Source organism: Ranitomeya imitator, chromosome 5, assembly GCF_032444005.1.
Source record: "Ranitomeya imitator isolate aRanImi1 chromosome 5, aRanImi1.pri, whole genome shotgun sequence".
Classification (NCBI taxonomy): domain Eukaryota; kingdom Metazoa; phylum Chordata; class Amphibia; order Anura; family Dendrobatidae; genus Ranitomeya; species Ranitomeya imitator.
Window position 1 is genome coordinate 151,348,383 of NC_091286.1, and position 25,206 is coordinate 151,373,588.

The window sequence follows — 25,206 nt, forward strand, 5'->3', positions numbered from 1 at the left end:
TCATACTGAAGTTATAGCTCACCGTGTAAGTTGTTTGACAGCAACAAATAAAGTTACTTTGGTTAAGTTTTTAAAACAATGAGGAAGTCTGGTGCAAAAGGTCGTGGCCGTGGGCGTTCATTGTCAGCTGGTAATGATGGTAGTGGTAGTGGAGCATCAGGTGGTCGTGGGAAAAAAAATATTCCACCTAAGTCTGGAGCTGTGGAGCCAGATCCGTCGTCTGGCTACACAAGGCCTCGAACGCTCTCTTTTCTGGGAGTAGGAAAACCGCTTTTAAAGCCGGAGCAGCAACAGCAAGTTTTGGCTTACCTTGCAGACTCAGCCTCTAGCTCTTTTGCCTCCTCTTCTGAAACTGGTGAATGTAAAAGCAGCGCGTCGCTTGTGGATGTTCACGGTCAGGGACAAGTCGCTTCCTTGTCCTCTTCAGCAAAAACAACAAGAGAGAAGGATGCAGCAGGCGACACAACGGGTTACTCCATGGAGCTCTTCACACATACCGTCCCTGGCTTAGAAAGTGAAACACTTAACAGGCCATGCCCATTACAAGTAGATTCTGACATGGAGTGCACTGATGCACAGCCACAGCCAGACTACTATGCTGGTCCTTTGACTCAGACCACAACATTGCCCTCTCAGGGTACTAATCCACAATCAGGCCCTGATGAGACTATGTTGCCCCGTCACGAACGCTATACCACCGACCGACACGGTGACACAGATGAAGTTGCACACGAGCTAGAAGAGGAGGTAATAGATGACCCAGTTGTTGACCCTGATTGGCAGCCATTGGGGGAACAGGGTGCAGGCGGCAGTAGTTCAGAAGCGGAGGTGGAGGAGGGGGCCGCAGCAGGCATCAACATCGCAACAGGTTCCATCTGCCGGGCCCGTATCTGGCCCAAAACGCGTGTCAAAGCCAAAACCTGTTGGAGGACAGCGTGGCCATCCGGTTAAACTCAGTCTGCAATCCCTGAAAAGGGATCTGATGCTAGGAAGAGTGCAGTCTGGCATTTTTTTAAACAACATCCAATTGATCAGCGCAAAGTCATCTGTCAAAAATGTTCAACTAGCTTAAGCAGAGGTCAGAATCTGAAAAGTCTCAATACAAGTTGCATGCATAGACATTTAACCACCATGCATTTTCAAGCCTGGACTAACTACCAAACATCCCTTAAGGTTGTAGCACCCTCGGCCAATGAAGCTAGTCAGCAACGCAACATCCCTTCCGTCACTGTAAGGCCACCATTTTCCGCACCACCGGCAGTATCTGTGCAGGTTTCTTTGCCAGCCAAAAGCAGTCAGGGTCAGGGAATCACCAGTTTTGTAGGAGGAAATATTGCATCTAGGGCACCGGCGGAAATAATACCGTCTCCAACCGTCTCTCAGTCTGCCATGTCCACCGGCACACCCGCTAGTTCCACGATCTCCAGCTCTCCAGTCCAGCTCACCCTACATGAGACTCTGGTTAGAAAAAGGAAGTACTTATCCTCGCATCCGCGTACACAGGGTTTTAACGCCCACATAGCTAGACTAATCTCGTTAGAGATGATGCCCTACCGGTTAGTTGAAAGCGAAGCTTTCAAAGCCCTGATGGAGTACGCTGAACCACGCTACGAGCTACCCAGTCGACACTTTTTTTTCAGAAAAGCCATCCCAGCCCTGCACCAGCATGTTAAACAGCGCATCGTCCATGCACTCAGGCAGTCTGTGAGTACAAAGGTGCACCTGACTACAGATGCATGGACCAGTAGGCATGGCCAGGGACGTTACGTGTCCATCACGGCACACTGGGTGAATGTGGTGGATGCAGGGTCCACAGGGGACATCAATTTCGGGACAGTTGTGCCTAGCCCACGGTCTAGGAAACAGTTGGCTGTAGGCGTTCGCACCCCCTCCTCCTCGTCCTCCTGCAGAAGCGACAGCTCTTCCACAGACCGCAGTCGGCCAACCACTCCATCGGCAGCTGACACTGTTGCACACCAGTTGTCCCATTATGGGCCAGCTACTGGCAAGCGTCAGCAGGCTGTATTGGCTATGAAGTGTTTGGGCGACAACAGACACACCGCGGACGTTCTGTCCGAGTTCTTGCAACAAGAAACGCAGTCGTGGCTGGGCACAGTAGATCTTGAGGCAGGCAAGGTAGTGAGTGATAACGGAAGGAATTTCATGGCTGCCATCTCCCTTTCCCAACTGAAACACATTCCTTGCCTGGCTCACACCTTAAACCTGGTGGTGCAGTGCTTATTGAAAACTTATCCTGGGTTCTCCGACCTGCTCCTCAAAGTGCGTGGACTTTGCTCACATATCCGACGTTCGCCTGTACACTCCAGCCGTATGCAGACCTATCAGCGGTCTTTGAACCTTCCCCAGCATCGCCTAATCATAGACGTTGCAACAAGGTGGAACTCAACACTGCACATGCTTCAGAGATTGTGCCAACAGAGGCGGGCTGTTATGTTTTTGTGGGAGGATACAGATACACGGGCAGGCAGTAGGATGGCAGACATGGAGTTGTCAGGTGTGCAGTGGTCGAAGATACAAGACATGTGTCAAGTCCTTCAGTGTTTTGAGGAATGCACACGGCTGGTTAGTGCAGACAATGCCACAATAAGCATGAGCATCCCCCTAATGTGTCTGCTGATGCAAAGTTTGACGCATATAAAGGATCAGGCGTCTGCACCAGAGGAAGAGGAAAGCCTTGATGACAGTCAGCAATTGTCTGGTCAGGGCAGTGTACAGGACGAGGTAGCGGGCGAAGAGGAGGTGGAGGACGAGGAGGATGATGGGGATGAGTATATTTTTAATGAGGAAGCTTTCCCGGGGGCACTGGAAATTGGTTGCGTGGCAAGGCCGGGTTCTGGTTTTTTGAGGGACACAAGTGACGTAGATTTGCCTGAAACTGCCCCTCAACCAATCACAACCGCAGATTTGACAACTGGAACTTTGGCCCACATGGCGGATTATGCCTTATGTATCCTCAAAAGGGACACACGCATTACTAAAATGATGAACGATGACGATTACTGGTTGGCCTGCCTCCTTGATCCACGCTATAAAGGCAAATTGCAAAATATTATGCCACATGAGAACTTGGAACTAATATTAGCAACCAAACAATCAACTCTTGTTGACCGTTTGCTTCAGGCATTCCCAGCACACAGCGCACGTGATCGTTCTCACACGAGCTCCAGGGGGCAGCAGACCAGGAGTGTTAGGGGTGCACACATCAGAAGTGGCGTTGGACAGAGGGGTTTTCTGACCAGGTTGTGGAGTGATTTTGCTATGACCGCAGACAGGACAGGTACTGCTGCATCAATTGAAAGTGACAGGAGACAACATTTGTCCAGTATGGTTACTAACTATTTTTCATCCCTTATCGATGTTCTCCCTCAACCGTCATTCCCATTTGATTACTGGGCATCAAAATTAGACACCTGGCCAGAATTGGCAGAATATGCATTGCAGGAGCTTGCTTGCCCGGCAGCTAGTGTCCTATCAGAAAGAGTATTCAGTGCTGCAGGTTCAATATTAACCGAAAAAAGGACTCGTCTGGCTACCCAAAATGTTGATGATCTAACATTCATTAAAATGAACCACAACTGGATTTCGAATTCTTTTGCCCCACCTTGCCCGGCGGACACCTAGCTTTCCTATGAAAAGCTCTTGCCTATGGACTACTGTGAATTACTTTTCGAATGTCTAATTTGCTGCAGCTGATTGTCCAGCATACGACATGTTTACACCTCCCTAAATGGCCAAACTCCCCACACGGGGCCGTGGTATCGCAACTTGGCGCAAGCACCCGTGAGAGTGCTGTTTGTCTGAAGAGGTGGGTGTGCCCGCTTTTGGTCGACGGCACTGCCACTGGGCCCCTCATAGTACAATAAAGTGTCTCTGGCGGTGGTGGTGCGCACCCAACGTCAGACACACTGTTGTAACATGAGGGGCCCTGGGCCTGTACCGCCGGCCACAAGAGAGTTCACCCAACCCCAGGTCAAACATTGCTCTACCACTTCCACAGTTATCTCTCACACTTCCACCAATGTTTAGTCTATGCACTGACATCCTTCCATTCCTGCCACTGACAATACCATTGTGTTGACATGTATGATGGTACTTAACATAGTCAGGGGCAGTGTCCTCTATTTACCACAGTAAATACTTTGCGCTAAATTAGTAGGTCTGAAACTACGCAGAGGATCCCACCCCTGAACCTAATGATTGCACCCTTTAGTGTTTTCGTTTTGTTTTAATGCGAGATATTCACATTTATTTATTGTTTTGGACTACTAACTGGCAGACACTCATTACAATCGGCCTCCGCTGACCAGACCACTGCTGCCCGTCTACCCCTGGAACCAATTTTAAATTGCCTACAGCCAGCCCATTTTATTATGTTAGGCCTTCGAAGCCTGTCTGCGGCCCGTTCTTTCAACTACTACTACACTGACCTGTCTACTGCTGCCCGTGTACTCCTGGAACCAATTATAAAGTGCCTACAGCCTGTACAATTTTATTATGTTAGGCCTTCGAAGCCTGTCTGCGGTCCCTCCTTCCACTAGACCTCCACTGACCAGACCACTGCTGCCCGTGTACCCCTGGAACCAATTTTAAATTGCCAACAGCCCTATTTTGTTATGTTAGGCCTTCGAAGCCTGTCTGCGGTCCCTTCTTTCTACTACTACTACACTGACCAGACCATTGCTGCCCGTGTACCCCTGGAACCAATTTTAAATTGCCTACAGCCCAATTTTTTTATGTTAGGCCTTCGAAGCCTGTCTGCGGTCCCTCCTTCCACTAGACCTCCACTGACCATTCTACTGCTGCCAGTGTACCCCTGGAACCAATTTTAAATTGCCTACAGCCCAATTTTTTTATGTTAGGCCTTCGAAGCCTGTCTGCGGTCCCTTTTTTCTACTACTACTACACTGACCAGACCATTGCTGCCCGTGTACCCCTGGAACCAATTTTAAATTGCCTACAGCCCAATTTTTTTATGTTAGGCCTTCGAAGCCTGTCTGCGGTCCCTCCTTCCACTAGGCCTCCACTGACCATTCTACTACTGCCCGTGTACCCCTGGAACCAATTTTAAATTGCCAACAGCCCTATTTTGTTATGTTAGACCTTCGAAGCCTGTCTGCTGTCCCTTCTTTCTACTACTACTACACTGACCAGACCATTGCTGCCCGTGTACCCCTGGAACCAATTTTAAATTGCCTACAGCCCAATTTTATTATGTTAGGCCTTCGAAGCCTGTCTGCGGTCCCTTCTTTCCACTAGTCCTCCAGTGACCATTCTACTGCTGCCTGTGTACCCCTGGAACCAATATTAAATTGCCTGCAGCCCAATTTTTTTTATGTTAGGCCTTCGAAGCCTGTCTGCGGTCCCTTCTTTCTACTACTACTACACTGACCAGATCATTGCTGCCCGTGTACCCCTGGAACCAATTTTAAATTGCCTACAGCCCAATTTTTTTATGTTAGGCCTTTGAAGCCTGTCTGCGGTCCATCCTTCCACTAGGCCTCCACTGACCATTCTACTACTGCCCGTGTACCCCTGGAACCAATTTTAAATTGCCAACAGCCCTATTTTGTTATGTTAGGCCTTCGAAGCCTGTCTGCGGTCCCTTCTTTCCACTACTACTACACTGACCAGACCATTGCTGCCCGTGTACCCCTGGAACCAATTTTAAATTGCCTACAGCCCAATTTTTTTATGTTAGGCCTTCAAAGCCTGTCTGCGGTCCCTCCTTCCACAAGGCCTCCACTGACCATTCTACTGCTGCCCGTGTACCCCTGGAACCAATTTTAAATTGCCCACAGCCAGCCCAATTTTTTTTATGTTAGGCCTTCGAAGCCTGTCTGCGGTCCCTCCTTCCACTAGGCCTCCACTGACCATTCTACTGCTGCCCGTGTACCCCTGGAACCAATTTTAAATTGCCAACAGCCCTATTTTGTTATGTTAGGCCTTCGAAGCCTGTCTGCGGTCCCTTCTTTCTACTACTACTACACTGACCAGACCATTGCTGCCCGTGTACCCCTGGAACCAATTTTAAATTGCCTACAGCCCAATTTTTTTATGTTAGGCCTTCGAAGCCTGTCTGCGGTCCCTCCTTCCACTAGGCCTCCACTGACCATTCTACTGCTGCCCGTGTACCTCTGGAACCAATTTTAAATTGCCAACAGCCCTATTTTGTTATGTTAGGCCTTCGAAGACTGTCTGCGGTCCCTTCTTTCTACTACTACTACACTGACCAGACCATTGCTGCCCGTGTACCCCTGGAACCAATTTTAAATTGCCTACAGCCCAATTTTTTTAAGTTAGGCCTTCGAAGCCTGTCTGCGGTCCCTCCTTCCACTAGGCCTCCACTGACCATTCTACTGCTGCCCGTGTACCCCTGGAACCAATTTTAAATTGCCAACAGCCCTATTTTGTTATGTTAGGCCTTCAAAGCCTATCTGCGGTCCCTTCTTTCTACTACTACTACACTGACCAGACCATTGCTGCCCGTGTACCCCTGGAACCAATTTTAAATTGCCTACAGCCCAACTTTATTATGTTAGGCCTTCGAAGCCTGTCTGCGGTCCCTTCTTTCCACTAGTCCTCCAGTGACCATTCTACTGCTGCCCGTGTACCCCTGGAACCAATTTTAAATTGCCTGCAGCCCAATTTTTTTTATGTTAGGCCTTCGAAGCCTTTCTGCGGTCCCTTCTTTCTACTACTACTACACTGACCAGACCATTGCTGCCCGTGTACCCATGGAACCAATTTTAAATTGCCTACAGCCCAATTTTTTTATGTTAGGCCTTCGAAGCCTGTCTGCGGTCCCTCCTTCCACTAGGCCTCCACTGACCATTCTACTACTGCCCGTGTACCCCTGGAACCAATTTTAAATTGCCAACAGCCCTATTTTGTTATATTAGGCCTTCGAAGCCTGTCTGCGGTCCCTTCTTTCCACTACTACTACACTGACCAGACCATTGCTGCCCGTGTACCCCTGGAACCAATTTTAAATTGCCTACAGCCCAATTTTTTTATGTTAGGCCTTCGAAGCCTGTCTGCGGTCCCTCCTTCCACTAGGCCTCCACTGACCATTCTACTGCTGCCCGTGTACCCCTGGAACCAATTTTAAATTGCCAACAGCCCTATTTTGTTATGTTAGGCCTTCGAAGACTGTCTGCGGTCCCTTCTTTCTACTACTACTACACTGACCAGACCATTGCTGCCCGTGTACCCCTGGAACCAATTTTAAATTGCCTACAGCCCAATTTTTTTAAGTTAGGCCTTCGAAGCCTGTCTGCAGTCCCTCCTTCCACTAGGCCTCCACTGACCATTCTACTGCTGCCCGTGTACCCCTGGAACCAATTTTAAATTGCCTACAGCCCAATTTTTTTATGTTAGGCCTTCGAAGCCTGTCTGCGGTCCCTCCTTCCACAAGGCCTCCACTGACCATTCTACTGCTGCCCGTGTACCCCTGGAACCAATTTTAAATTGCCAACAGCCCTATTTTGTTATGTTAGGCCTTCGAAGCCTGTCTGCGGTCCCTTCTTTCTACTACTCCTACACTGACCAGACCACTGCTGCCCGTGTACCCCTGGAACCTATTTTTTATTGCATAGAGCATCCTTTTTTTAATAGTAGGCGTACAAAGTCTGTCTGCGGTCCACTATTGAAATTGTCCTCCACTGCCCAGAGCAATGCTGCCTGTGTACCCCTGTAACCTTTTTTAAGCTGCAGTGAGCCACATTTTTGGTTTAAGGCCTACTACCTGTGTCCGTCTGGGCCACTCAATTCAGCTGTGTTCCTTTGAAAAAAGCTGAGCGTCAATAGTCTTGTTTTCAGCCTCTAGGAATTTTAAAACTGCATTGGGGGTACAACTTTGGTAGGGCCTCCTAACGGTGTCTGCCGCCCCAAGGTGTGCCCCAGGTTTCGTCCACATTGCTTCGGTCTTCCGACTCTCGTTTAGTAGTTGTAGAAAACTACACTGCATTAGGCCTACAAATTGGGTATGGGGTGTAGAGAGATGGTGTTTTACACTCTAAGGTGTTCCCCAGGTTTCGTCCACATTGCTTCGGTCTTCCGACTCTCGTTTAGTAGTTGTAGAAAACTACACTGCATTAGGCCTACAAAATGGGTATGGGGTGTAGAGAGATGGTGTGTTCCACTGCAAGGTGTTCCCCAGGTTTCCTCGCCATTGCTTCGATCTTAATGCTCTCGTTTAGTAGTTGTTGGAAACTACACTGCATTAGGCCTACAAATTGGGTATGGGGTGTAGAGACGGTGTGTTCCACTCCAAGGTGTTCTCCAGGTTGCCTTTCCTGAGCTTCTATCTTCAGGCTCTCGTTTAGTAGTTGTTGGAAACTACACTGCATTAGGCCCACAAATTGGGTATGGGGTGTAGAGACGGTGTGTTCCACTCCAAGGTGTTCTCCAGGTTGCCTTTCCTGAGCTTCTATCTTCAGGCTCTCGTTTAGTAGTTGTTGGAAACTACACTGCATTAGGCCTACAAAATGGGTATGGGGTGTAGAGAGATGGTGTGTTCCACTCCAAGGTGTTCCCCAGGTTTCCTCTCCATTGCTTCGATCTTAATGCTCTCGTTTAGCAGTTGTTGGAAACTGCGCTGCATTAGGCCTACAAATTGGGTATGGGGTGTAGAGAGATGGTGTGTTCCACTCCAAGGTGTTCCCCAGGTTTCGTCCACATTGCTTCGGTCTTCCGACTCTCGTTTAGTAGTTGTTGGAAACTACACTGCATTAGGCCTACAAATTGGGTATGATGTGTAGAGAGATGGTGTGTTACACTCCAAGGTGTTCCCCAGGTTTCCTCTCCATTGCTTCGATCTTCTGGCTCTCGTTTAGTAGTTGTTGGAAACTACACTGCATTAGGCCTACAAATTGGGTATGGGGTGTAGAGAGATGGTGTGTTCCACTCCAAGGTGTTCCCCAGGTTTCCTCGCCATTGCTTCGATCTTAATGCTCTCGTTTAGTAGTTGTTGGAAACTACACTGCATTAGGCCTACAAATTGGGTATGGGGTGTAGAGAGATGGTGTGTTCCACTCCAAGTTGTTCCCCAGGTTTCCTCGCCATTGCTTCGATCTTAATGCTCTCATTTAGTAGTTGTTGGAAACTACGCTGCATTAGGCCTACAAATTGGGTATGGGGTGTAGAGAGATGGTGTGTTACACTCCAAGGTGTTCCCCAGGTTTCCTCTCCATTGCTTCGATCTTCTGGCTCTCGTTTAGTAGTTGTTGGAAACTACACTGCATTAGGCCTACAAATTGGGTATGGGGTGTAGAGAGATGGTGTGTTACACTCCAAGGTGTTCCCCAGGTTTCGTCCACATTGCTTCGGTCTTCCGACTCTCGTTTAGTAGTTGTAGAAAACTACACTGCATTAGGCCTACAAATTGGGAATGGGGTGTAGAGAGATGGTGTGTTCCACTGCAAGGTGTTCCCCAGGTTTCCTCGCCATTGCTTCGATCTTCTGGCTCTCGTTTAGTAGTTGTTGGAAACTACACTGCATTAGGCCTACAAATTGGGTATGGGGTGTAGAGAGATGGTGTGTTACACTCCAAGTTGTTCCCCAGGTTTCCTCGCCATTGCTTCGATCTTAATGCTCTCATTTAGTAGTTGTTGGAAACTACGCTGCATTAGGCCTACAAATTGGGTATGGGGTGTAGAGAGATGGTGTGTTACACTCCAAGGTGTTCCCCAGGTTTCCTCTCCATTGCTTCGATCTTCTGGCTCTCGTTTAGTAGTTGTTGGAAACTACACTGCATTAGGCCTACAAATTGGGTATGGGGTGTAGAGAGATGGTGTGTTACACTCCAAGGTGTTCCCCAGGTTTCGTCCACATTGCTTCGGTCTTCCGACTCTCGTTTAGTAGTTGTAGAAAACTACACTGCATTAGGCCTACAAATTGGGAATGGGGTGTAGAGAGATGGTGTGTTCCACTGCAAGGTGTTCCCCAGGTTTCCTCGCCATTGCTTCGATCTTAATGCTCTCGTTTAGTAGTTGTTGGAAACTACACTGCATTAGGCCTACAAATTGGGTATGGGGTGTAGAGACGGTGTGTTCCACTCCAAGGTGTTCTCCAGGTTGCCTCGCCATTGCTTCGATCTTAATGCTCTCGTTTAGTAGTTGTTGGAAATTACGCTGCATTAGGCCTACAAATTGGGTATGGGGTGTAGAGAGATGGTGTGTTCCACTCCAAGGTGTTCTCCAGGTTGCCTTTCCTGAGCTTCTATCTTCAGGCTCTCGTTTAGTAGTTGTTGGAAACTACACTGCATTAGGCCTACAAAATGGGTATGGGGTGTAGAGAGATGGTGTGTTCCACTCCAAGGTGTTCCCCAGGTTTCCTCGCCATTGCTTCGATCTTAATGCTCTCGTTTAGTAGTTGTTGGAAACTACGCTGCATTAGGCCTACAAATTGGGCATGGGGTGTAGAGAGATGGTGTGTTCCACTCCAAGGTGTTCCCCAGGTTTCCTCGCCATTGCTTCGATCTTAATGCTCTCGTTTAGTAGTTGTTGGAAACTACGCTGCATTAGGCCTACAAATTGGGTATGGGGTGTAGAGAGATGGTGTGTTACACTCCAAGGTGTTCCCCAGGTTTCCTCTCCATTGCTTCGATCTTCTGGCTCTCGTTTAGTAGTTGTTGGAAACTACACTGCATTAGGCCTACAAATTGGGTATGGGGTGTAGAGAGATGGTGTGTTCCACTCCAAGGTGTTCCCCAGGTTTCCTCGCCATTGCTTCGATCTTAATGCTCTCGTTTAGTAGTTGTTGGAAACTACACTGCATTAGGCCTACAAATTGGGTATGGGGTGTAGAGACGGTGTGTTCCACTCCAAGGTGTTCTCCAGGTTGCCTTTCCTGAGCTTCTATCTTCAGGCTCTCGTTTAGTAGTTGTTGGAAACTACACTGCATTAGGCCTACAAAATGGGTATGGGGTGTAGAGAGATGGTGTGTTCCACTCCAAGGTGTTCCCCAGGTTTCCTCGCCATTGCTTCGATCTTAATGCTCTCGTTTAGTAGTTGTTGGAAACTACACTGCATTAGGCCAACAAATTGGGTATGGGGTGTAGAGACGGTGTGTTCCACTCCAAGGTGTTCTCCAGGTTGCCTTTCCTGAGCTTCTATCTTCAGGCTCTCGTTTAGTAGTTGTTGGAAACTACACTGCATTAGGCCTACAAAATGGGTAAGGGGTGTAGAGAGATGGTGTGTTCCACTCCAAGGTGTTCCCCAGGTTTCCTCGCCATTGCTTCGATCTTAATGCTCTCGTTTAGTAGTTGTTGGAAACTACACTGCATTAGGCCTACAAATTGGGTATGGGGTGTAGAGACGGTGTGTTCCACTCCAAGGTGTTCTCCAGGTTGCCTTTCCTGAGCTTCTATCTTCAGGCTCTTGTTAAATAGTGGTTAAATGGAACAACTGCATTTGGCGTACTAGTTGGTTTGGGGCCTACTAACAGTGTCTGCCGCTCCTTGCTGTTCTCCTGGTTTCCTGTCCTGAAATTCCATTTTCAGGCTCTCGTTAAGTAGTTGTTAATGTTAGAGTGCATTTGGCCTACTAGTTGGGTTGGGGCCTACTATCGGCCTACTACTAACAAAGCTGTGCCGCCTGTTTACTACGGTTGCCAATTTTGAACTGCATTTTGACTACTTACTGATTTGGGCCTACTCTCTGTGTCAGCCTCTCATTCCAGTTGTCCTCCACTGCAATGCCCCCTGGTTAGTCCTGTGTTACCAATTTTGAACTGCATTTAGCCAACTTTATTCTTTGGGCCTATATCTGTGTTTCCTCCTCATCCTGCCCATTGCCCAGCCAGTGATAGATGAGTCTGCTGGTACATTGACCCATAACGCAAAATTCCCCGTGCACGCTACACAGCAAGATTGTGACCCTGCTGAAAGTCAGGTTCCTCTTCACGCATACCATACCACCTTACACGGGGACAAAGAGGAAGGTGCAGATGAAAGTGCAGGTTCCTTCATCAGGTGGGGGGGAGGAATACTAGTTGGCGACGTCACTGGCACAGGGCCTCTCATAGTACGCAAAAGTGTTGCTGCTGGTGGGAGGCGCCCCCGCCGTGCAAACACACCGCTGTACTTTGAGGGGCCCTGTGCCAGTGCCAATGCCAACGAGTGGACCCCCCCTGCTTGCTCAGGATCTCAGCACTTGCAAAGTTGAAATACTTACCTCTCCCTGCTCCACTGCCGTGACGTGTTCCAGATTTCCTGGGCCCACTAATTACTTGAACCAGCCCTACCCCCCACAACTTTAGCCAAATGACCCCCAATTTCAAATGCCTTCCAATTATTATAAGGTAAATTACGATTGACAAGCTTCTGTAACAAGAATGGATGTTTTTGCCATTAAAATGGGCAGTGTAGGTGTTTTCCTGGCCTCCACTCACTGCCGACTATGCTCCCCCATTGACTTGCATTGGGTTTCGTGTTTCGGGCGATACCCGACTTTTCGCGATAATCGGCCGATTCCACTCGACTCGACTTCTAAGATAGTCGGGTTTCGCGAAACACGACTCGACTCTAAAAAGGTCAAGGTCGCTCAACCCTAGTGGCATCCATTTTCTCCAGTTAATCTTATGAAAGTGAAAAATTTGTGGCCAAAATAACAATTAAGCAGAAAAATGTATTTTTTTCAATCTACTTTGTATGATTTCTGAAGAGTTAACAAACATCCTAAATGCAGCTTTGCATACTTTCACTGGTGCTGCTTTTATTTTTGGGTCTTCTTTCGGGAATCTCTGACAAATATGAGAAACTTCAAAATTGAGAAACCCCTAAAAAAAATTGGCTTTGTACATTTTGCTGAAAAATAAGAAAGACTGCTGATAAAATTGTAAGCTTCGTAACATCATAACCAAATATTTGGGAAAAGAAACTGACAAAGTAGACATATTGTATATGCTATGCATTAACTATTTCGCATAGTATGACTATCTGTTTTAAGGGCACAACATTTTTAAGTTTGAGAATTGCTAATTTTTTAAAATTCTTTTGCAAATCTAAGATATTTTTTGCAATGTACGCAAATCATATTGCCCTAAATTTGCATTATAAAATACAATGTTTCACAAAAAAATCAGTCACAAAATCACTAGTAAAACCTAAAAGTATTCTTTAGTTAGTACTATATAAAATGACACATGTCAGGTTTGAAAAATGGAGTTCTCTCAGAAGTATGAAAACTGGCTGCGTCCTTAAGGGTTATTCCATTGTAAGTAAAATACATTTATTTTAGTTGTCACTAATGCAAGTTGAAACAGAATTTGCTAACTTTGCAGCTGGTGGAAGCCAGGAACAAAGTGCTTAATACAATGATCAAAATATTTAGACAATTACCCCCTCATTTAAAAAATACCATATGACTTTCACTCTCTTGGTAAAGTTCCGACTATATGCAAAGCTTACAGCTGCAATACATCTTGGCTTCCAGCTTCTGTCCATTCTCCATACAGTATGAATAGAGTCAGCGTGTATCTAGTAGAAGTATATGAGATGACCCAGCTTTAACCCCAAAGTGCTGAAAGAACTATCATAAATGTTGGCTTACAATTCAACACAAGTGTAGATATGTTAAAATTGGCTCATTATCCACTCTGATCCCTAAACTATGGATAATTTACTAGGGTAATCTTTAGTCGGTATGTTTTGTGCTATACTGTTTTTATATATGACCTCTTCCCTCTGCACTTTACTATCTACAGTTTCTGCTGGCCAGAATTATGAGTTTTCTCAATGCAAAGGAATGACTTCTCCCATTGCAACCTGAGACATGTATTTCTTCCAGTGCCAGAGAAAGCCGTCTGCATTCTTTTCCTATTAGCAAAGTACACAACGTGGCAGGGGACAGCTAGAAGGATATTTTTGCTTTGGTAACAGGTTCATCATAAAAAAGATTAATTACAAACATAAAAAAGTAATAAGCTTAGTTTGTGCTTTTAATTTTTCACTTATCAAATCTTTATGAAAAATTAATATATACAAATGTATGCATTAATGACTCGTATTGTATATTTTAGTTTGTAGGAATGCACTTGTATCTTCTGTAACTGTCTCTTGAGCAGCTCATAGTCCTGCATTCTCTTTTGTTCCAAGTTGCATAGGTTGGGTGCTCCTCCTTGAGTGACAGTTTTGGTGAGGAGCTTTGGAAGTTTGTTCTGAGTCCACACTGTTATCACTTTAATTACATATAGAGACAAAGGTGACTTTAAAAAAGCACATGGCTCAGGAAAGTTAGGCTACTTTCACACTAGCGTCGTACTCGGCCCGTCGCAGTGCGTCGGGCCGACGTACTGACGCATACTGTGGAAGCGCCACACAGCGGGGGCAATGGATGCATTTTTCCAGTGCATCCGCTGCCCCATTGTGAGTTGCGGGAAGGTGGGGGCGGAGTTCCGGCAGCGCATGCGTGGTCGGAAATGGCGGACACGACGCTCAAAAAAACGTTGCAAGCAACATTTTTTTGTTCGGACGGTCCGCCACAACACGACATAACCGTCGCACAATGGTTGCAACATGTGGCAATGCAAAGCACACCAAACAAGCCCACACACCCCCACCTATAGCAAAACAATCCCACCTCGAATAGACCTAGACCAGAGCCTAAACAAATAGCCGCACCAGCGCTACCGAACACGCGGAGGGACTCACCAGCAGGGGATGTGCCGACGTGTATCACGGTGGGTGCAGTCCAGTCAGGAGAAAGGGATCCGGCGTGTAGAGACGCTTGCGGGAAGGTGGGCAGGCAGAGGTGATGAGCCGCAATGCAATAGGGTAGTACGGAAGCTACGTAGAGCCAGGGAAAGCCCCGGCCGGTAGCGTCCCTGGATACGAGCGGGGAAGGGGAAAGTAGCTGGCACGAGGTTCAGCGTGTGACGTCACAAAGTTAGTACGGGGCAGCGCAGAGACCAAAACCGACGCGTTTTCAAAGGAGTGGCGTCCTTCTTCATCAGGGTTACCGGTCTCTCGATGCGCCCGGACATATAAGCCCCAAAGATGACAAGATGACAATCAAAATTGCAAGCCTGCCCATTTAACCCATTGTGTTGGTGACCCTATAGTAATGCCAATTGCAGAGCCACAAAAAACCGCAACACTATGAGTAGAGATGACAATAAGAATACTGATGCATGAAATATGGTGCACGGGCAAGTGTAAAAGTATTAATTGAAAAAGACTAATAAATATGTATAAAAGTATAGATGTACTGTACCAATTTAAATATACCAGATTTCATAAAGTGGAAACAATACAACTAAGACTGTCTAAATTGACACAACCAATAAAAGCAAACCTTTAATAAATAGCAATAAAAAACAGTAAATCCGGGGTTAAAGTGCTAAAAACATACTAAAAAGGTACTACGGGGGTACTAGAAAAAAAAAAAGGGGGGGGGAAGGGATAACGGAAAAGAGCCCGCCATTCCATTAAAAAATACTAAAATGAAACTATGCCTAAATATATATGGCCTAAACTACCTGACCTGGTTCCAACTGGAGTAAACATAAAAAAGAGAGAGTAGGGACCAGAAACAGGAGTAATAACAATAGAATTAAAAAGCATATATTTCTAGCCCATGGTTGAGGCCTTTGGGGGCAAGGCTATCCAGGGTGAAAATCCACTGGGATTCAGACCTGGACATAGCTTTAATTAAGTTGCCACCTCTTGAGCTCTGTCTGATCCTTTGGATTCCCAAAAAGGTAACACACTTAATAGATTTGTTGTGCCTTTCGCTAAAGTGACGCGAAAGTGGATGACCCATAAAGCCTTTTTTAATATTCATCAAATGTTCTTTGACCCGGACCATAAGGGGCCTCTTAGTGCGGCCTACATGCAGTTTGTTACACGGACATTTGATGAGATAGATAACCTTAGTGGTGGAACAGGTAATGGTATCTCTGATGCTGAATTCATTCATGGCGTCGGAATCAGTGAAGGTGGAACGGTATCTCTTCTCGAAGGATGTGTGCCGACACCCAAAACAAAACCCACAGGGTGTAAAACCTGCCCTACTGGTACCAGAGGCACCAGCCAAAGATTTGTCATAGGAGGCATGTTTGGTAGTGGGGGCTATAATATTACCCAAAGATTGGGCCTTCCTGAACACAAATCTGGGTATATCCGGCAGGAGCTCCCCTATAATCTTGTCCCTTTGGAGTGCGGACCAGTGTTTCTTAATGATAGATCTGAATTTGGTATGCCCCACATGAAATTGGGTGACAAACGGTAACTGCCGGATTTGATCATGGATGGTATTGGATTGATTAGTGGGTTTTATTCTATGTATCAGAGAATCTCTGGGTATCTCCATCACATCCCTCTTTGCTCGTTCCAACAGGGAACTAGGGTAACCTTTGTCCAGGAACTGTTGGGTCAAAATGGATGAGTCCCTATTGTAGTCCTCCAAGGTAGTGCAATTACGTTTAATTCTTGTGTACTGGCCTTTGGGAATGTTTGTCAACCAGACCGGTAGGTGACAACTAAAAATGTCAATAAAACTGTTAGAATCCACCCCTTTCCTGAAGCACTTAGTTAGTAGCCGGCCATCCTTTATGTATATGCTGAGGTCCAAGAAGTTAATCTCAGACATACTTATTGTAGGTGTGAATTCAAGTCCGAAACTGTTAGTGTTAAGATTTGATATAAATGATTCCAAATCTTTTTTGGGGCCATTCCAGACGAACACAACGTCGTCGATAAAACGGCGCCACAGGACCAGACCCGTACGGAGATTACCTGAGGAAAAAATACAAGACTCCTCCCATTTGGCCACAAACAGGTTGGCATAGCTAGGGGCAAACCGTGTGCCCATAGCCGTGCCACAGGTCTGTAAAAAGAAATCTCCTTCATACCAAAAGTAGTTGTGCTGCAAAATAAATTGAATACATTCTTCAATGAATGTGACCTGGGTATCCGGATAGGTCCCCAAAGTACGAAGGTATTGGCCCGCAATCTGGCAACCCATTTTTTGGTCAATCACTGTATACAGTGATTTTATGTCCAGAGTGCCTAAAAAATAGTTGGGTTCCCATTTGACACTCTCTAGAATTTGAAGGATGTGTCCCGTATCTTTGAGGTAAGCCGGTATGAGTTGCATGCACTTCTGTAGGTGCATGTCAACATACCGGGAAAAGTTTGCTGTCAGGCTATTGATACCAGAAATAATAGGCCTGCCTGGAGGACAGGTGGTACTCTTGTGAATCTTGGGGATATGGTAAAAGATAGCTAGACTCGGATCTCTATTGTATACAAATTGAAACTCTTTTTTGTTCAATATACCAAGTGATTGGCCTTTGAGACACAAGATCTTCAATTTGGTATTAAAATGGGATGTGGGGTCACTTTTCAGCTTTCTATATGTAATACCACCTCCCTTGTCCGCTGGACGAATAATGATTTTGTTGTTGTTCTGTATATCTTTGATTGCTTTTTTCTCTGAATTATTTAAATTACAGGGTGCAAAACTGGATTTATTGTTTTTCATTTTCCTGATGTCGTTTGTAACCAATCGGTCAAAAGTTAAAAATGCCTCCGACTGTTCATGGATGGGGTTAAAAGTGGAGGGGTTAGCTAGTGTAGTATGAATATAGGTATCAGGGTTGGAATTAGTCTCCCCTGTAGATGATTGGGCCTTTTTAAGGAAAAATTTCTTTAAAGATAAATTTCTCAGGTATTTTTTCATACTTATGTAGAGGTTGAATGGTTTGCCCCTAGAAGTGGGTGCATACTTCAGCCCTTTTTGGAGAAGGGAAATTTCGTTATTTGTAAGTTTGTGCGAGCTTAAATTAAATATTTTTTGTGGATACCGAACTAATGACCTTATTTTAATTTTGGAGAGTTTCCTCCCCCTACTGCCCCTTTTGGTTTTGAGGATCTTACCCGAAAAAAATCCTGGCTCGCCGGTAAACGGGCCTTAGATTTGGTTACATGCTTAGTTAATGTACTGGAACCTTTGTTACTTCTCAATACAGTGGTTTTATATCCATTTTTAAGGGTGGAACTTCTGCCAGGTCCCAAAGGTGGATTACCAATGACATTGCTACTAGGTACTATGTGTGTGCCCCTTGAATTTTTATTTTTATCTTTATCTGTAGGTCTCAATTGTGTGGATGTGACCCGTTGTGAACTCTGATGAGTAGTATGTTGGTGCCTGTTGACTTGCGTGTTAACGGGGTCTATATCCACTCCATCCAGGGATAGCGGAGTAAATCTGTTAGAAGTTTCAAGGGAAATGAGGCGTGGATGGTTCTCCTCCTGCGTACTGGGGTCCACATATATAGGGGTACTAGGGTATAATGACACCTCTAAGGTATTGTCCTGATTCTGGGTAGTGACCTCGGGTGATTTTGGTGGAACCTTATTCCTAATTGACATTGGTGTGTACTGAGTTGAGTTAGACTCAGCATATGTGGAAAATACCAGTGAGAGGTCTTCCTCATTTTGCTCAGTTAAATTGTACTCATCTATTGTTAGTAACTCATCAGGTTTCTGTTGCATGTCAGTATTATGTGTATCGCCCGAACTTATAATTGAATGGTGGTTGTTATACAATTCCTCCGGTAATTTGTCTCTTTGGAACTTTCTGATTTTCTTGTCTATGATATCTTTTTCTTTTTCCTTTAATCTATATAGGATATTATCAGCCAAATCTTGTGTGTCCTTAGTGAGGGTACAAGTATGTAACTGTTCAAAAGTGTGTTCAATAAGCCGGCTTGTTTTATTAATATTAGACAGCCGCTTGTCAATGACAAACTGAAGTGTTTTGAGGGAAAAACAATGGAACATATCGTCCCGTTCTTGTATTATGGTGGGGTCCCCGAAATCCCCCGCTAGTGCCTTATAAATAGTAAGGCCTCTTGGGACTATGTGGGCTTGGGCATATTTCTCCAAGGAAGCCACCTCCCACATATCCCTCATTTCTGTAAAGAGTAACTTTTCCAAGGACCTAAGGAGGTCCCTGGCTCTAAAGGAGTCAGACACTGGTGAACTATTAAAAGCAAATCTCTCCTTAATGTAAGCTAAACGATGGTCCCTATCCATACGTAAAGTATGGATTGCCATGGAGGAGCTGCTGAAATGTAGAGGCACCTACAAAGTGATAGAATGAAATAGATATTACACACGCGCTACCTCAGGCAACAAGTAAGAACCCTCAGCTGCAAGGAAACAAGGCAGGGAGGTGCCACCCCTGTCAATAAACTACCAAGAATAATGAAAGCAATTGGATCCGCGCTGAAAGGGCAAAACAGATGGAACAAACAGACCTGTGAAAAGTAAATGTGGCACAAGAACACGCAAAGCACACCAAACAAGCCCACACACCTCCACCTATAACAAAACAATCCCACCTCGAATAGACCTAGACCGGAGCCTAAACAAATAGCCGCACCAGCGCTACCAAACACGCGGAGGGACTCACCAGCAGGGGATGTGCCGACGTGTATCACGGTGGGTGCAGTCCAGTCAGGAGAAAGGGATCCGGCGTGTAGAGACGCTTGCGGGAAGGTGGGCAGGCAGAGGTGATGAGCCGCAATGCAATAGGGTAGTACGGAAGCTACGTAGAGCCAGGGAAAGCCCCGGCCTATATGTCCGGGCGCATCAAGAGACCGGTAACCCTGATGAAGAAGGACGCCACTCCTTCGAAACGCGTCGGTTTTGGTCTCTGCGCTGCCCCGTACTAACTTTGTGACGTCACACGCTGAGCCTCGTGCCAGCTACTTTCCCCTTCTCCGCTCGTATCCAGGGACGCCACCGGCCGGGGCTTTCCCTGGCTCTACGTAGCTTCCGTACTACCCTATTGCATTGCGGCTCATCACCTCTGCCTGCCCACCTTCCCGCAAGCGTCTCTACACGCCGGATCCCTTTCTCCTGACTGGACTGCACCCACCGTGATACACGTCGGCACATCCCCTGCTGGTGAGTCCCTCCGCGTGTTCGGTAGCGCTGGTGCGGCTATTTGTTTAGGCTCCGGTCTAGGTCTATTCGAGGTGGGATTGTTTTGTTATAGGTGGGGGTGTGTGGGCTTGTTTGGTGTGCCTTGCGTGTTCTTGTGCCAGATTTACTTTTCACAGGTCTGTTTGTTCCATCTGTTTTGCCCTTTCAGCGCGGATCCAATTGCTTTCATTATTCTTGGTAGTTTATTGACAGGGGTGGCACCTCCCTGCCTTGTTTCCTTGCAGCTGAGGGTTCTTACTTGTTGCCTGAGGTAGCGCGTGTGTAATATCTATTTCATGTGGCAATGCGCCGCAATGCATCGCTAATGTTAGTCTATGGGGAAAAAACGCATCCTACAGACAAATTTGCAGGATGCATTTTTTCCTCAAAACGATGCATTGCGACGTATCCCAAACCACGCTAGTGTGAAAGTAGGCTTAAAGTGTGATTAGAAAAACTGCTCTGAAAAAGGCCAATGCTAGGGGTCCCACAGGGGCAGGATTGCCATTATACAGGTGTGATAAGATTCTTGTCAGAAGCTGAGAGGAAGTGGGAGGAAGGTAAACAGGTAAAAACCAATGGCCTGGAGAGAGGTAGCTAGGATATCAAAGTTAACTTCTCTCCAGGAATGTAACTAGTTAGCATATTTGGCCAGGCTGTGGTGGCCAAGCTCTTTGGAAACAAGCTGTACACTATAAAATAAAAGCAGGAGAACAACAACAGAAAGAAAAAACAAGCCAATTGCAAACTACCTTACTTTCATGCTGTCCACGTAACTAAAGTAATTTCATAACATTAGAATACCCCTTTAAGGTATTTGATTTATATCTCAGGCTTAGTGATGAGCAAGCGTGCTTGGATAAAGTGTTATCCGAGCATGCTCATGTCCTAATCTAGTATTTTTGGCGTGTTTGAAAAAGATACAGATACTAGAGTTTCTACGGCTGATATATACAGCTTCGGGTGGAATTATGATCCACCTGCGGCTGTTAACTAGCTAAATGCTGCTGTTAATTTCTGACAGTGGTATTTAACGCATGCTTCCTGCAAGCGTTCCGGAAATCCCGCCCATCAGTGACCCCGTCACATGATCGCGGTTCACCGATGGGTTGGCATGACAACAAGACTTGTGGTATTTTCCTGAAGAAGGAGTCATATGCACTCCGAAACACGTAGAATAAACCACTGTTCCTGTTCAATTGCACATTTTGTTTGTTCTGGATTAGCTGGCAGCGTGGACCATAACCCACAAATCCTCCTATTCAGCGATTTATCTACGGTCACGTGTTGACCTTTGGATCTGCGGCAGCCAGCACTATATGCCTATGAATCTTCTACATCAGGTGAGCAGTTACATTACTGGCGAATCTTCTTTTAAATTGTGAGATAAGACACCATCTGCGCTTTTCCTTTCCTGCAAGGTATATTACTAATGGAGACTATTGAAGCATGCCAAAAGTAAAAAAAAATGTTAAAAATTTAAAAAATTTTAAAGTTCAAATCACCCCCCCTTTCGCCCTATCCAAAATAAAATAATAACAAAAATCAAACATACACATATTTGGTATCACCGCATCCATTATCGCCTGATCTATCTATATAAAAAATGGATTTACCCGATGGTTAAACAGCGCAATGAGAAAAAAAGTCAAAACTCCAAAAATAGTTTTTTTTGGTCACCGCAGCATTGCGTTAAAATGCAATAACAGGCAATCAAAAGATCGTATCTGCACCAAAATGGTATCATTAAAAACATCAGCTCAGCATGCACAAAATAAGCCATCACCCAACCTAAGATCACGAAAAATGGAGACACTACGGGTAACGGAAAACTTTGGAAATTTTTTTCACCACTTAAAAAAGAACCTAGACATCTTTGGTGTCTATGAACTCATAATGACCTGGATGATCATAATGGAGGTCAGTGATAGCATTTAGTGAACATGGTAAAAAAAACAACTGTGGGATTGCATTTTTTTTGCAATTTTACAGCACTTGGAATTTTTTCACTTTTTCCGGTACACGATTTGTTTAAACCAATGGTGTTGTTCAAAAGTACAACTCGTCCTGCAAAAAACAAGCCCTCACATGGCCATTTTGACAAAAAAATAAAAAAAAGTTATGACTCTGGCAAGAAGGGGAGAAAAAAAAGGAAAATACAAAATCGGATAATTGCCCGGCGGTTAAGGGGTTAATGACCAGGGCAAACTTTTAAAATCTGACCAGTATCATTAAATGTGGTATTAACTCTGGAAAGTTTCAATGGATCCCAGTGATTCTAAGAATGTTTTTTCATGACAAATTGTACTTCATGATAGTGGCAAATTTGGGTTTATATGGTTTGCATATATATTTATAAAAATATGAAAAATTTTATAACACTAAATAATTATTGAAAAAGTAAATTTTTTTTCACAAAAATCTTGCTTTAGCCCCAAATTTCACATGCTTTCAAGAGGTTGCAAGAGGTTAGGTCAAAAAGTGGACAATTTGTTACCCACTTTCTTTTGAGTGCGGCAATACCCCACATGTGGTCAAAAATTTGTGTTTGGACAAACGTCAGGGCTTAGAGCGGAAGGAGAAATATTTTAATTTTGGAACAAAAATTGGCTGATATAATTTGTGGGCAACACATTCCACATGTCACATTTGCAGGGCTCATAAGGCATCAAAACAGCATAAACTCCCGGATAACTGACCCTATCTTGGAAACTACAGCCCTCAAGGATTTCATCCAGGGGTATTATGAGATTTTAAACCAAAAGGTATGACACAGAATTTTATAATATTAGCTCATCGTATTGCATATATCATTGTTAGTTTTGAGCGCAAGTGCTGTTAGACAGCCAAAAAAACATGTGGGATTGCCCATGTGTGGAAGGCAATCCCCAAATGTTTTTTGGCTGTCTAACAGCTGCGAAAGATGTGGGGTGGAGACTCGAGCACGTCACTTGAGGACCTGTGATACTTGGTGCACCCCAATGCAAACTAGAGTAGCGTGCACTTGCATTCAACACTGGTCATCATATTGTCATCAATTTTTTATTTTTTATTTTGATGATGCTGATGCAGGGGCAAGTGATCAGACCAAACTTGACCATCTGCCTCCTCCAGATAAAATTAATGTAAAATAATTTTTTCTTGCAATTGGAAAATGCCATTTTGATGACAAGAGAGCTGAGCAGTCTGTGCTACACAAAAGAGGACAACCTGTAATACCTATATATTATTAAGTATCATCAACCTGTATCTTCAACACATTTGATAAAAAAAAGTGGAAAACTCCTTTAACCCCTTTCTGCCAGCTGACGGAATAGTACGTCAGCTGGCAGATCCCCTGCTTTGAGGTGGGCTCCGGCGGTGAGCCCACCTCAAAGCCGCGACATGTCAGCTGTTTTGTACAGCTGACATGTACGCGCAATGAGCGCGAGCGGAATCGCGATCCACCCGCGCCCATTAACTAGTTAAATGCCGCCGTCAAGCGCTGACAGCGGCATTTAACTAGCGCTCCCGGCCGCGCGGCCGGAATTGCTCGCACTGCTGACCCCCGTCACATGATCGGGGGTCAGCAGTGCATCGCCATAACAACCAGAGGTCTCCTTGAGACCTCTATGGTTGTTGATGGCCGATTGCTTTGAGCGCTACCCTGTGGTCGGCGTTCAAAGCAACCCTGCATTTCTGCTACATAGAGGTGATCTGTACTTCACCTCTATGTAGCAGAGCCGATCGAGTTATGCATGCTTCTAGCCTCCCATGGAGGCTATTGAAGCATGCCAAAATTAAAAAAAAAAGTGATTAAAAATACAAAAAAAAATAAAAAATATATAAAAGTTCAAATCACCCCCCTTTCGCCCCAATCAAAATAAAACAATTAAAAAAAATCAAACATACACATATTTGGTATCACCGCGTTCAGAATCGCCCGATCTATCAATAAAAACAAAGAATTAACCTGACCGCTAAATGACGTAGCAAGAAAAAAATCAAAACGCCAAAATTACGTTTTTTTGGTCGCTGCGACATTGCATTAAAATGCAATAACGGGCGATCAAAAGAATGTATCTACACCAATATGGTATCATTAAAAACGTCATCTCGGCACGCAAAAAATAAGCCCTCACCTGACCCCAGATCACGAAAATTGGAGACGCTACGGGTATCGGAAAATCGCGCATTTTTTATTTTTTTTTTTAGCAAAATTTGGAATTTTTTTTCACCACTTAGATAAAAAATAACCTAGAGATGTTTGGTGTCTATGAACTCGTAATGACCTGAAGAATCATAATGGCAGGTTAGTTTTAGCATTTGGTGAACCTAGCAAAAAAGCCAAACAAAAAACAAGTGTGAGATTGCACTTTTTTTGCAATTTCATCACACTTGGAATTTTTTTCCCGTTTTCTGTTACATGGCATGGTAAAATTAATGGTATCGTTCAAAAGTACATCTCGTCCCACAAAAAATAAGCCCTCACATGGCCATATTGACGGAAAAACAAAAAAGTTATGGCTCTGGGAAGGAGGGGAGCAAAAAACGAAAATGAAAAAGCGGAAAAAGCTCCGGGGGTGAAGGGGTTAAGGAAGTAGTAAGAAATCGCTTAGGTAAATATAAAAACAAATTCATTCAGAAGAGATCTGCAAAGGAATACCAAATGCATACCTTGTGTTTGGCTTTAAGTTTTCAATTGGGAAATTGGTGCTTCCTGCAGTGCCTGTTGACCATTTATTCTTCAAATAGTCATCTAAAGATGCACTGTAAACAAGGTATCCTGTTCAGGAAACAAAATGATTATATTAAGTGTTTTATTTTAGCAATCCATTTTGAGGAGAGTTACATAAGACATTTAATTCACTCTATATAATAAGTTAGTGATATATTGCAAGGTAAAAGAGATCTAAGGAAGCAAATTGATATCCATATGTGACCAACTAGTCTAAGATTTCAAACATTGACATATGTGTGAAAAAATAATGTTCCGATTTCGGTCCAGAAAAGTAGGACTAGTGCCATACAAGTGTCATGCGATTTTCATGCAAGGACAATGCGATTTTTCAGACCTAGCATCTGATTTATATCCGAATGCAATGCGATTGCTATCCGACTGCAATGCGATTTTAACATGAGTTTTTATATAGAGCAATTCTCTATGTCACTTACACATAGTTTTCAAATGAAATGAAATATTCTTTAAAACGCATAGATAGATACAGTGGATATGGAAAGTATTCAGACCCCTTTAAATTTTTCACTCACTC

The 25,206-nt window shown here is 44.9% G+C and overlaps 1 protein-coding gene across 2 annotated transcripts in view; it reads right to left on the reverse strand.

Annotated features, from left to right (window-relative positions):
* The window catches only part of FNDC1 (fibronectin type III domain containing 1), a 392,429-nt gene that overhangs the window by 46,320 nt on the left and 320,903 nt on the right, over positions 1-25,206 (reverse strand). For both annotated transcript variants that reach the window (XM_069769220.1, XM_069769221.1), the window contains one exon: positions 24,611-24,719. In XM_069769220.1, the coding sequence (XP_069625321.1) occupies positions 24,611-24,719 (109 nt within the window). The remainder of the gene's footprint in view (positions 1-24,610; positions 24,720-25,206) is intronic.